Source organism: Nematolebias whitei, chromosome 9 (genome assembly GCF_014905685.2).
Source record: "Nematolebias whitei isolate Nwh7 chromosome 9, NemWhi1, whole genome shotgun sequence".
NCBI lineage: Eukaryota > Metazoa > Chordata > Actinopteri > Cyprinodontiformes > Rivulidae > Nematolebias > Nematolebias whitei.
Window position 1 is genome coordinate 7,875,207 of NC_056506.1, and position 13,457 is coordinate 7,888,663.

The 13,457-nt window shown below is 43.2% G+C and overlaps 1 protein-coding gene across 1 annotated transcript in view; it reads right to left on the reverse strand.

Moving 5' to 3' along the window:
- The window catches only part of agla (amylo-alpha-1, 6-glucosidase, 4-alpha-glucanotransferase a), a 355,602-nt gene that overhangs the window by 63,443 nt on the left and 278,702 nt on the right, over nucleotides 1-13,457 (reverse strand). The window contains exon 25 of the mRNA XM_037681985.1: nucleotides 10,780-10,891. Coding sequence (XP_037537913.1) covers nucleotides 10,780-10,891 — 112 coding nt within the window. The remainder of the gene's footprint in view (nucleotides 1-10,779; nucleotides 10,892-13,457) is intronic.

Below are 13,457 nucleotides of genomic sequence, written 5' to 3' on the forward strand. Positions count from 1 at the left end.
AGAATGAGATCACGGATACAGGCGGTTGAAATGAGTGTTCTCCGCAGGGTAGCTGGACTCTCCCTTAGAGATAGGGTGAGAAGTTCAGTTATTTGGGAGAGACTCGGAGTAGAACCGCTACTCCTCCACGTCGAGAGGAGCCAGTTGAGGTGATTCGGGCATCTGGTAAGGATGCCCCCTGGGCTCGGGCATGTCCAACTGGGAGGAGACCCCAGGGAAGACCCAGGACACGCTGGAGAGACTATGTCTCTCAGTTGGCCTGGGAACGCCTTGGGGTCCTCCCAGAAGAGATGGAAGAGGTGGCTGTAGAAGGATATGTCTGGGCCTCTCTGATCCAGCTGCTGCCCCCACGACCCAGCTTCAGAATAAGCGGAAGATATTGGATGGATGGATGGACGGATGATGGACTAGGGTTTTTTAAAATTTTACATGTACTGAAATGATTATAAAACACTGTTTATGACATTACAAATATTTATAGGTTGTGGCTACAATGCTAGCAATTACTAATGTGATTACATTTAAAGCTAAGTCTTGAGGGGTTTGGAACAATTAATTTGAACAAATACTATTACGGATAAAAAGCATTATTTTTGAAAGTAGAGTTACATATTACCTAGCTGTTAATGAATTCCTAAACTGATGATTTGAATGTGGGGAAGGAAAATTACAATCTTTATTTGAGACTAAAGGGTTTTTAGAGTGTACCTCTTGGTGTTATAAGTAAGTGGACCTTCCTAGGAGTATGTTACAACCTAACGGGAAGGAAGCCAAACACGGGTAATTATAAGGGGAAATTAACAGATAATATAAAGCTAAGTTGTGGGTAAATTATGACAATTAAATACATATGTGTACTTTAGAATTGTGTTTGATTTGAATGTTGAACTCAGCATTAATTGGGTGACAGGTCTTCTCAAACTACTTTGAGAGATGAGATGATTGATGGACCGACTCAATTTGGGGTGGGTTAAATATTAACGTTTACAGTTTACTTACAGTATGGAGTGTTATGGTGATTTTTTTCCGTAAATTAACATGGCTGAACTAGGTACTTTCACATGCTACATAGTTAAGTATTACCATTTAATGATTACTTGGTGATTTGAATATTTAATAACTATTTGATGTGTGAAGATATGAATAAGAATGTGTTTGTAAATGGATTTAAGAGCAGATCATGATGAAATAACGTCACTAGATGGTGCAATTGCGATGATAAACTTAATTTCTGATATTGTTTTCTATGAAATAATGAATCTTTATGATGCTCGGGACGTCACTCACAGCACGCATGCAACAAAGAGTAAACTCAAAGCTAGAGTGACACCTGCCCCCTCTCTCCTCTTTTGCGTTGACAAAATATTTTAGTTTTATTTATTAGTTTGTCCAAGCACCATTTTTTTTTGTAAATACAGAAGCAATGTAGGACTCTATTCTTTGCTAACAATTCTACAGGTCCTTCTAAAAAAATTAGCATATTGTGAATAAGGTCATTATTTTCCATAATGTAATGATAAAAATGAAACTTTCATATATTTCAGATTCATTGCACACCAACTGAAATATTTCAGGTCTTTAATTGTTTTAATACTGATGATTATGGCATACAGCTCATGAAAACCCAAAATGCCTGTCCCAAAAAATTAGCATATTTCATCCCACCAATGAAAGACAAGTGTTTTTAATACAAAAAACATCAACCTTCAAATAATCATGTTCAGTTATGCATTCAATACTCGGTCGGGAATCCTTTTGCATGAATGACTGCTTCAATGCGGCGTGGCATGGAGGCAATCAGCCTGTGGCACTGCTGAGGTGTTATGGAGGCCCAGGATGTTTCGATAGCGACCTTAAGCTCATCCAGAGTGTTGGGTCTTGCATCTCTCAACTTTCTCTTCACAATATTCCACAGGTTCTCTATGGGGTTCAGGTCAGGAGAGTTGGCAGGCCAATTGAGCACAGTAATACCATGGTCAGTAAACCATTTACCAGTGGTTTTGGCACTGTGAGCAGGTGCCAGGTCATGCTGAAAAATGAAATCTTCATCTCCATAAAGTTTTTCAGCAGATGGAAGCATGAAGTGCTCCAAAATCTCCTGATAGCTAGCTGCATTGACCCTGCCCTTGATAAAACACAGTGGACCAACACCAGCAGCTGACATGGCACCCCAGACCATCACTGACTGTGGGTGCTTCACACTGAACTTCTGGCATTTTGGCATTTCCTTCTCCCCAGTCTTCCTCCAGACTCTGGCACCTTGATTTCCGAATGACACGCAAAATTTGCTTTCATCCGAAAAAAGTACTTTGGACCACTGAGCAACAGTCCAGTGCTGCTTCTCTGTAGCCCAGGTCAGGCGCTTCTGCCGCTGTTTCTTGTTCAAAACTGGCTTGACCTGGGGAATGCGGCACCTGTAGCCCATTTCCTGAACACGCCTGTGCACGGTGGCTCTGGATGTTTCTACTCCAGACTCAGTCCACTGCTTCCGCAGGTCCCCTAAGGTCTGGAATCAGCCCTTCTCCACAATCCTCCTCAGGGTCCGGTCACCTCTTCTCGTTGTGCAGCGTTTTCTGCCACACTTTTCCCTTCCCACAGACTTCCCACAGAGGTGCCTTGATACAGCACTCTGGGAACAGCCTATTCGTTCAGCAATTTCTTTCTGTGACTTACCCTCTTGCTTGAGGGTGTCAATGATGGCCTTCTGGATAGCAGTCAGGTCGGCAGTCTTACCCATGATTGCGGTTTTGAGTAATGAACAAGGCTGGGAGTTTTTAAAAGCCTCAGGAATCTTTTGCAGGTGTTTAGTTACGTCGTTGATTCAGATGGTTAGGTTAATAGCTTGTTTAGAGAACCTTTTCATGATATGCTAATTTTTTGGGACAGGCATTTTGGGTTTTCATGAGCTGTATGCCATAATCATCAGTATTAAAACAATTAAAGACCTGAAATATTTCAGTTGGTGTGCAATGAATCTGAAATATATTAAAGTTTCATTTTTATCATTACATTATGGAAAATAATGACCTTTATCACACTATGCTAATTTTTTGAGAAGACCTGTATTCTTTGTTAGGACTCTATTCTTTGCTAACAAAATATATTCACCTCCTCAGTTATGCTGCTGTTTTTATGACGCTCTAGACACTTTTCATCCACAGCATGCAGGCGACAAAAAGTAAACTCAAAGCGAGAGTGACAACTGCCCCCTCTTTCGCATTGACAAGATTTTTTAGTTTTATTGATGAGTGTGCTCATTGATCCTGACTTCCTCATTTTGATAAAAAAAAAATAAAAATCAGCACAAATTCTTTTATTCATTTTGTTTTATAGGTTAAAGTGTTTTATATAACACTCATGAGTTAAAATGTTGATATCAATCTTAATTTATTATTATATTTAATTTTATTTTTCAGTAACAAATGGTCAAAAATGTTTACAGTTTAAATAAGGATTTAAGTTGTTTTTTTTTCTAGCAAATTGATGCACTTTAAGTTGTTTTTTTTGAATGTCCAGAGGACCAGATAGAACTTTTTTGGATTTTTCTACCTGGATTATTGAGAATGCATCAGGATATTTTGAATCACTTTGGCCAGGATTGCATCAAACTAGTTTGCATTTTTTTTTTTTTTTTTTGAATGTCCAGAGGACCAGACTGAACTTTTTTGGATTTTTCTACCTGGATTACTGAGCATGCATCAGGATATTTTGAATCACTTTGGCCAGGATTGCCTCAAATTAGTTTGCTTTGTTTTTTTGTTTTTTTTGAATGTCCAGAGGACCAGATTGAACTTTTTTGGATTTTTCTAACTAGATTATTGAGCATGCATCAGGATAAATCTAAAGCTAATTCTTGTGGGGGTTTGGACAATTAATTTGAACAACTACTATTATGGATATAAAGCAATATTTTAAAAGTAGAGTTACAAATTTCCTATCTGTTAATTAATTCCAAAACTGATTAGTTGAATGTGGAAGAAGAAAATTACAATTTTTGTTTGAAACGAAAAGGGTTTTTTAGAGTGTACCCCTTGGTGTTATAAGTAACTGGACCTTCCTAGTGGTGTGTTACGACCTAATGGGGAGGAAGCCAGACACGGGTGAATAGAAGAGGAAATTAACAGATAAAAAATTTCCACAACTTAATTTTATATTAACAATTAAATACAGATGTGTACTTTTAGAATTGTGGTTAATTTGAATGTTTTGAATTTTTGATAGTTTTCTATGAAGTATATTTTTTACAGCTGGGCCATGATGAGAGACCACAGGATTTTGATAAATACATAAAATGGGGTTTTATAATATAGATTTTCCAGGGGGTGAACTTATGACATATTTTAATCTAAATTGGGACTAAATTGAAGGATGGTGGAATGGGTAAATAGTTCTATGTCATATAGGCTTCGCCCTTTAAGGCTGTCGCTGATGGGTTTATCCCGTTATGCAGAGCATAAGCACTGAAAAAATTTAGTCCACGCCCACCTGCTGTGTGGGCCCCACCCGGTCCGTATAAATTACGTTAAGAGCGGGAAATCGGCTCCCATTTTTTCTTCAGCGAGCTAATATAGCACTGTCAGAAGAACAAAGAGGATAAATTGTGTAAATGACCAACCTTTGTGAAGGATGCTTGGCCCGGCAGTCGACCTCCGGTCGTCCGGTGAGTTCTCCTCCCCGAGGAGAAGATGACGAGCAGTCTTATTCCAAGGTAAGCGTCGGGGAACTTTTCCCAGTGACAGGTCACTACACGCTGGACAACGCCATCTTGTATTTTTTCCTCTTATCGCCGACCCTCGGGGCGAACCGGATGGTTCCCCCGGGGCAAGGCGTGCTCAGCTGCAGCCCCCCGCTGCTCATTCCCTCCTGGGGAGCGTAGTGTAGGTGGAGGGGGGCTGAGTGAATGCTCACCCCATCCCACCTCGTTTCGCATCGGCGATCACACAGCTCCCGGCCGACAGCGCCCTCACGGTTGCCCGGCGGAACCCAGGAGGAGGCTGACATGAAGGGACCCCTTTTTTTTTCTACGTCCCTCGCCTTTTCCCGCCAGTTCGGATGATCGGCGGGAAGGTTGTTTTTCACTGGGCTCCACTGTGGCTCACCGTCTTGATCCATACGGCCTCGCGTTCCAACAGGACGTTCGACGGGCGAGGCCACAGACGGTGCTTTCCTGGTAGATTGGTGGAGTCGGTCCCCAGTCCGCTCCCATCACCAGAGTTGAGGGATTCACCGAGCGGGGCTATTCCTCGGTAACCCCCCTGGAGCCAAGCCTCGCGGAAGCTTCCGGAGCGAAGATGCCCAGGTCGGAGCAGCGTCCCGTCCCTCCGGAGGAACACGAACCAGACGGCGACCACGCTCTCCAATCGAGCCCACCGATGTGTTTTCAGGCAGCCGCAGTTAGCAACAACGTGCGCTGCTAGCATATAGCATGTCCAAGGGACTCAAGGCCGCAGACCTGCCTTGGAGACAAAGAACTCCCTCTGTAAGGCAGCTGACGCCAGCTCAACATATGTGCCTCTCCTACGGTTTGCCTGTCGAGGACTGCAGCGCGGATGACGATGATCCAACGATCCACCTGGCTTCGTTACTCCCCTCGCTGCCGGAGAAACTGCACAAGACCTGATGAAGCCCATCGCGGACGCGCTGTTCAGAGCAGCTTCAAACCATGCTGGCGAATTGAAACAGTCGGAGGAGGTGCCAGAGGCTGTGCGCCACCTCATCAAGCCGCGCGGCTCATCCCGACCCGCTGGAGGGACCGTCGCGAGCAAGCTTCGACTTTTCCACGGCCGCGGCTCTCGCTGAGTTCCACCACCAGCCCCGCCCGTCAGAATCCAGCCCTCTTCACTCCGGCAACCTGCAGCTCAGCGTTTCCCCAGAGTTCGCCTGCAAGACAGCGCTCTGGGCAAACAATCGCAGAGCTCATGAGAGAGAAGTTTCTCAAAATGACGGTCTCCGGAGGGTGTGTGTAAAAGTGACACGAAAGTTGAAATAAATCATCATTAATGATCAAAGTGTCTGTTTTTTAGCCAGTCTGTAAGCTCGGATGAGCTCACAGCGGCCGCACACATTAAGAGCCGGTGTCCTTAATAAGTTTTTTTAAACTCACCGCCGCTCCAAGACATTACTGGTCGCTTACAGGGCACGATGGTAAGTGAAAATAACTCGTTATAATCCCGAGCTGCACGATTTTCACTCAAGCGATGTCAACTCGCACTCGTGGGATGAAACAGCCCCACACACGAGCCGGTGTCCTTAAATAAGGTTTTTAAACTCACCGTCGCTCTAAGACATGACGAGTCGATCACAGAACAGCCTCCACACATGAGCCGGTGTCCTTAATTAAAGGTTTTTAACTCACCGTTGCTCTAGACATGACGAGTCGATCACGGCACAACGGTAAGCGAAAATAACTCGTTATCAACTAGAACTGCACGATCCTCACTCAAGCGGTGTCAACTCGCACTCGTGGGATGGAACAGCCTTCCACACATGAGCCGGTGTCCTTAAATAAGGTTTTTAAACTCACCGCCGCTCTAGGCATGACGAGTCGATCACAAGAATGAAACAGACTCCATCCAACGGCGCTGCGTTGATGCTGGCGCACACACACAGCTGCCCGGCGCTAACCAGCTCACATCGGTATAAATGTGGTCCGCAGGCTGGTTCGGGTGGAGGTCCTTCTCTCTCACAAGAAGCGACACCCGTCTCAACGAATCAAACGCGGGCAGCCGTCACCCACCGCGTCTCAGCATTCAGCAGCTCACCGCAGCTTAAACGTGAAGCAGCTGAAAGAACCCGGTAATGAGCCCCGCCTCCCTCCAGCGAGCGCCCCTCCAGCGAGAGCGGCGCGCGTCCCTCCAGAAAAAAACGTGTGCTCCCGCGGGGCTAGCAGCCTTCACTCCAACAGCGCGGCGTAAATGAAGTCACGCCCTCCGCCTCTCAACGTTCGCACAGCGATGTCAAACGCGCAGCCCCACCGCGTCATCAGCTGTCACACGCTTCGCCTCAGCACAAGCCTCGCCCGGGATCACACAGAAAACATTCCCGCGACGCATGACGGCGGTTGAGGGGCGGACTGCTGACAGCCGTACAAAACGTGACACATCACTTAACGCACGTTCACCCTACGAACGTTACGTAGAGTGGCTAAAACATGCTCGTCGTTTTTCAGATGGATGGACAAGGTTTTATGCAAATGGTACAAGTTACAGTTTGCAACCCTAGCATAGGGTAGCGTAGCCCTTTAAGCGTCGGGCCTCACTGGCTCCTAAATGGCTGAAGAAAAAAGCTATTTTGGGAGCCGATTTCCCGCTCTTAACGTAATTTATACGGACCGGGTGGGGCCCACACAGCAGGTGGGCGTGGACTAAATTTTTTCAGTGCTTATGCTCTGCATAACGGGATAAACCCATCAGTGACAGCCTTAAAGGGCTACGCCTATATTCATAGAATCTGGGGTTACAGTACGTAACCAACGATTTGTTGGTTAATTGGGAATGTTTTTATATTAGATCATCAGGGGGAGTTGGGAGGTTCTGTTATTTACATACAATATGCACGTTAAAACACATTGTTTAAATCAGATTTTATTCACACAAACACATTTTCTGCTGTGACAGGCTAAACACTGGCAGCGCTCTGTGCAAATAAATTGGGTATTGCATATTGAAGGGGAAGGGGGCACAGAGTTCTTTCTTTTTCCTTTCCAGATAGACAAAATGGACCAGGCCTGCCTTTGGAGTCAAAAAGAGAAGTTCAGGTTCTACAAACCGATTAACATCTATTAGAAAAGAATGCTTTCTTCCATTAGGACGCCTTCTGCAATCATTAAATCATATATTTAGCCTGTAGGCATCTCCCGCCAACATACAAGGAGTAGTTTACATTCAACCTGAGGAAAAATGATTAATTGCTTGCATATCCGGCGGTATTGAACTGGGAGTTTATTCAAGGGAACCCTTTTAAGGTCCCTCGACCAGGAGGAGTTGTTGGATATTTTTATCTAGACTGGTCCTATGGTTTTGATCTGCTCAGAGACGGGATTATAATGAAATTATGACCCAGTTCTGACTGGGTCAAACTGGGCCAGCAACTCTAAAAAGAGTCTCCCAGGGATTCAATATCTGTTAAGGAATAGAGTTTAATCTGCTTGCTACATCACATAGAAAGGCTTTTGAAGCACTGTCTCATATTTCCTAACACATCAGAACCACAAAAGATCCATTGAGATCACACTTAGTCACGCCCCCTCATACACTGACAGGTTGAGCTCCCCTTCTGCGAAGGAGGAGTCTAGGACCCTATAAATGAGTAATGACACGGGACATCGGGCTCTTCTGGGTTTTATGATCGCGTCACAGACCGGAGAGACCAGCGCTGTAAATTGTAACCTTTTCCTGCCTTGATTTTAATACAATTGGTAAAACTTAATTGACGTTTCCTTGATTTATTGATATTGTGAGTTGCCACTTCTGGGGGAGATTCAAGCCAGGGGAAGCGACGTGGGCTGGGGGCGGGTCCAGGGTCCGAGAGGGGGCCTCTGTGTGACCGGTTACCCGCAGCCAGCCCTCGTCCCGACACAACACTACACGAGTGCACCTCTGGTTAGTTTTCAGCCAAAGTTTCAGAGAGTTTTTAAAGCTGGAGTAGGTGCCACAGTTCTTGATGGAAACTGGTAGTGTGTTCCACGACTGCTTGCCTCTGATGGACACCATCATTTGGCCAAATTTAGTCCTGCGCCGCTGTACATCACAATCTCCTCTGGTCAGTGCTCTTGTGTTTACTATACTTGTTTTTTTTACTTATAAAATGCATTAAAGGAGGAGGAGCAAGTCCATTTAAAACTTTAAAAATCAGGCAAGCATCCATAAAAATATGATAGCTATCAAAATCCAGAATGTTGTACTTACTTATGATGTTACAATAATGATAATGTAAAAGCTTTTTGTCATTTTGTCATTTCTTATGTTTACATTTTATATGCTTTTTTATGACTGTCTACTGCTGTCATCTGAGTTCTTTGTTTAAAACAGGTCTCTCTTGTCAATGAGTCCTCAAGGCTCAATGAGACTAACCTGTATAATCAAAGGTCAAATTGAATATAGGGCTGCAACAACGAATCGATAAAAATTGATGATTAAAAGCGTTGGCAACGAATTTCATTATTGATTCGTTGTGTTGCGTGATTAAGCGTCTTTCATGGCACTGCAGAGCCGTTTTGTTCACCTGCAGTTCATTGTCAATGCTGACTGACTAAATAAAGTTTGAAAAAAAAAAAAAAAACTGCAGCGCAAGTTGAACAGAGTGAGGGGGCAGGCGGAAGCAGAGCAGAGGCTGTTTTTAAAGGAAAATAAGTAAATTTTACAAATGACCAACACAGCGAAAACTGTTCGACCCAAGTCCTCCAAAGTGTGGGAGCTCTTCACAAAGATAAAAACTGAGAAACATGCTGCTTTGAAAATTGACGACACGACACGGAAGAACCACGGAGATAAACATAAACATGTCGGAGTCACGAGGAGGAGGAAGGAGCTGAACAGCTGATACAACTCGTCTCACTCCCAACTCGTGTTGCATGTGAGTCTTTACAATTTAACACATTGTTGTGTTTCCAAGAGAGAAAACGTAACGTCAGTCTGTCTGGTAGATGAAGCTGCTTGTTTATCTGATTAATGACGGTGATAGAGAACGTGTGTTACTTTTTATTTTATTTAATTGGTACAAGCAGTGTTTAAATATGATTTATAAATAAATCTAACACAAAGATAATAAATTAATGATTACGCTTCAACTTTTAATTTGCTGGCAAAGTCTGAAGATACTGCAGGTATGGCAGGATGAATTACATTTAAACAGGAATTAAAGTAATTTATTACATCTACTCAAATGTGTAAATTAAGTATTTTATATGTGTGTGTGTTTAATTGCTCTTTTAGCTACTTTTGCCTTAACCTAAGTAAGTGAAACAAGGCATTTCTTGAGTTGCTGTAAAATTATGCTATAATACATATTTACTCTCTCATTCCAGAAAACAACAACAAACAACAACATCCTTCATGATGGACAGACATCATGGACACCACAGCAGCAGTTGTCTTCACTGATAACATCCTTAAATGATCATCACTGACATGAGGTCTCTGTCGATGGTTGAAGACGAAGGCTTCACTACAATGATCCACACTTTTAATCCAAGTTACAATATTCCACACTTTTAATCCAGGTTACACTCTTCCCTCAAGGACACATTTTACAAAGTAGCTACATGTTGTGCAGGTATAAAGATACATTTGTATAAATTTTGTGTACATTAATTTTTTTAAGCTATTTACCTAAGTTTTATTTTTTATTATTCAATATTTTACTAACAGAATAGTCAAATAGCAACCTGTTTTTTGTGTGAATTTCTATGTCAGTCAAATGTTCAATTTTGGAATAAAGGGGTGGAAATGAAAACGTTTATTTTTTTTGCCGATTCATCGATTAATCGAAAAAATAATTGGCAGATGAATCGATTATTGTAATAATCGTTAGTTGCAGCCCTAATTGAATACATAGCAAAGTAATTATCACATTTGGAATAACACTCTTGAAACAGACAAATTTCAGGGAATGCATTGCAGCAACTTAATAAATGCCAAAATGTTAAAGCTAGGAGTGAAAAAATGGTTCCAGCCTTGCTTTATAAAACCTGACAAATCAATCAAACCATATTTTATACATAAAACAAGACTCATTGTATAGTAAATGATGTTTTGCTGGGTGTTTTCAGTCTTGCTCTACCTTCATCCCTCATGTTCATGTCTATCTTCGGTCCAGCATTCTTCTCTCTGAACGAAATTCCCTCTAGGTGGCGATGCAGACTCTCTTGAATCACATCATGCAGAGGTTGCTCCTACAAACATGCAAACACCAAGGATTTTAGGTCTTAGTTTTTTTTAACAAAGTCTTTTTAAGTTTTCATTTTGAACACACGCATGCACGCACACACACACACACACAATCACACATACATAAAGAGTATATCAAAGTCAGAGAGAGTCAAGAGATTCTTTAGTTGTTCCACCTCATGTGGTACATGTGGTGGAACGAAATTATGTACACAGGGTCCCAGTTACATCCAACAATAAAATGTAAAAGAAAAACAATGATAACATCTAAGATATGAACTAAGAAAAACATCAACTAAATATACACTAAGCACTAATAGCATAAAAACATTACGTCAAACAGTAGCACGAACATGAGCATGAGTCTGTGTGAGCAGATGAGCGTGCATGAACACATCAACATGAAACAGATCAGCAGCAACATGATGTGATTTTTCACAGTGATTATTCTGGTTAGAGATTCATAAGTCTAACAGCCTCAGGGTAGAAACTGTTCATCAGTCTAGTGGTTCTACACTTAATGCTCCTCAACCTCCTTCCTAAGGGGAGCGGGGCAAAAAGTGTGTGTGCTGGGTGGGTGGGGCCCTTCATGATGCAGGTGGCTCTCATCCTGCATCTAGAGGAGTAAATGTCTGTGATGAGGGGGAGGCTGACTCCAAAAGTCTTCTGTGCAGCCTTCACCATTTTCTGCAAAGATTTTCTTTGCAGGGTTAGGGTTAGATATATGCAGGCATTGACATGTTTTAAACATTTATGTTTATGTTCAGCCCCAAGTGTTTCTCAACACCACTGAGGAGCTGACATCCCAGTTCAACTCTGTATGCTTAAAGACTCTGGATCATGTTGCGCCTGTTAAAACTAGAAAATCAAAACTGAGAGTAGAACCTTGGCTGAGTGACATCACCAAGGCCGTTAGGCAGCAATGTAGGAGGGCGGAGCGAAAGTGGAGGAAAGACAGGCTGCAGGTCTCTTTTCAAATACTTAAAGAGAGTTGGCGCCGTTATCAGAAAGCGGTGAAAGCTGCTAAATCCAAATACTTCTCTGATATAATTACCTCAAACTCTCACAACCCACGTGTCCTCTTCTCCACTCTAAACTCTGTTCTCCACCTCACTGAACCATCACCTCTGGAAGCCTCGACTGAGCTGTGCGACAACTTCTTACATTTCTTTTTGGAAAAAATTGCGACCACCCGGGCTCTCATTTCCCCTCCAACTCATGATCCATCCATCCCACCTCAATCTGTAGCTCCTTTTGACCATTTTGAACCCATCACTCTATCTTCTCTAGAGCAGGTCATGTGCAGCTTAAAACCTTCTGGCTCCCACTTTGATGTGGTCCCCCCTCGACTACTAAAGGAGGTTTTTCCAACTTTAGGTCCGTCCATTCTTGATATAGTAAACAGTAGTTTATCCACTGGCGTGGTGCCAAAATCCTTTAAACATGCTGCCGTCCAGCCTCTCCTGAAAAAGCCAAACCTTGACCCCTCAGTCGTTTCCAACTACCGGCCTGTCTCCAAACTCCCATTTGTTTCTAAAGTACTGGAGAAAATAGTCGAGTCCCAGTTGAAGTGCTTCCTGGAGGATCACACCATCTTAGAACTATTCCAATCTGGCTTTAAACCTCTCCACAGCACTGAAACTGCACTGCTGAAGGTCTTTAACGACATCTTCATATCCATAGATATCGGTGATTCTGTGCTGCTTGCCCTGTTGGACCTCACAGCCGCCTTTGACACCATTGCCCATGAGATCCTCATTGCTAGGTTGGAGCAGTGGGTGGGCGTCACAGGATCAGCCCTCAATTGGTTCAGATCTTACCTCGCTGACAGATCCTTTTGTGTCTCCATCAAGGATTTTAGTTCCGCAGAGGCAGAGCTTAAATGGGGCGTTCCGCAGGGGTCCATCCTGGGTCCCCTCCTATTCGCTTTATACCTGCTGCCGCTTTGTGCTATTTTCCGGAAACACAACATGCCCTTCCACTTCTATGCCGATGACTGTCAAATTTACTTCCCCCTAAGACACAATGGTACATGCTCTATTCAACCGCTGCTCGACTGCCTGGCTGACATCAGGGACTGGATGGCTTTAAATTTCTTGAGTTTCAATGAAAAGAAGTCTGAAGTCATGTTGTTCCCTCCCAACGACACGATCACAAACCACTGTATCGACCTCTCCGCTCTAACCCTGTCAGAAAAACAAAGAGTCAATGGGAATCTGGGAGTGATAATGGACCCTTCCCTGAAGCTTAACAATCATGTAAACATGATTATTAAATCATGTTTCTTCCAACTGAGGCGGCTGTCTAAACTGAAGCCCATAATGTCCAAAAATAACCTGGAGACAGTAATACATGCATTCATTACATCTAGGCTTGATTACTGCAATTCACTCCTGTTTGGTATCAGTCAGACCTCCATTGCACGACTACAACTGGTCCAGAATGCAGCAGCCCGATTTTTAACCAGTACAGGCAAAAGAGAACACATTACACCAGTTTTGGCCTCACTGCACTGGCTACTGGTTCACTTTCAAATCCAGTTCAAAATACTCATGTATGTCTACAAATCAC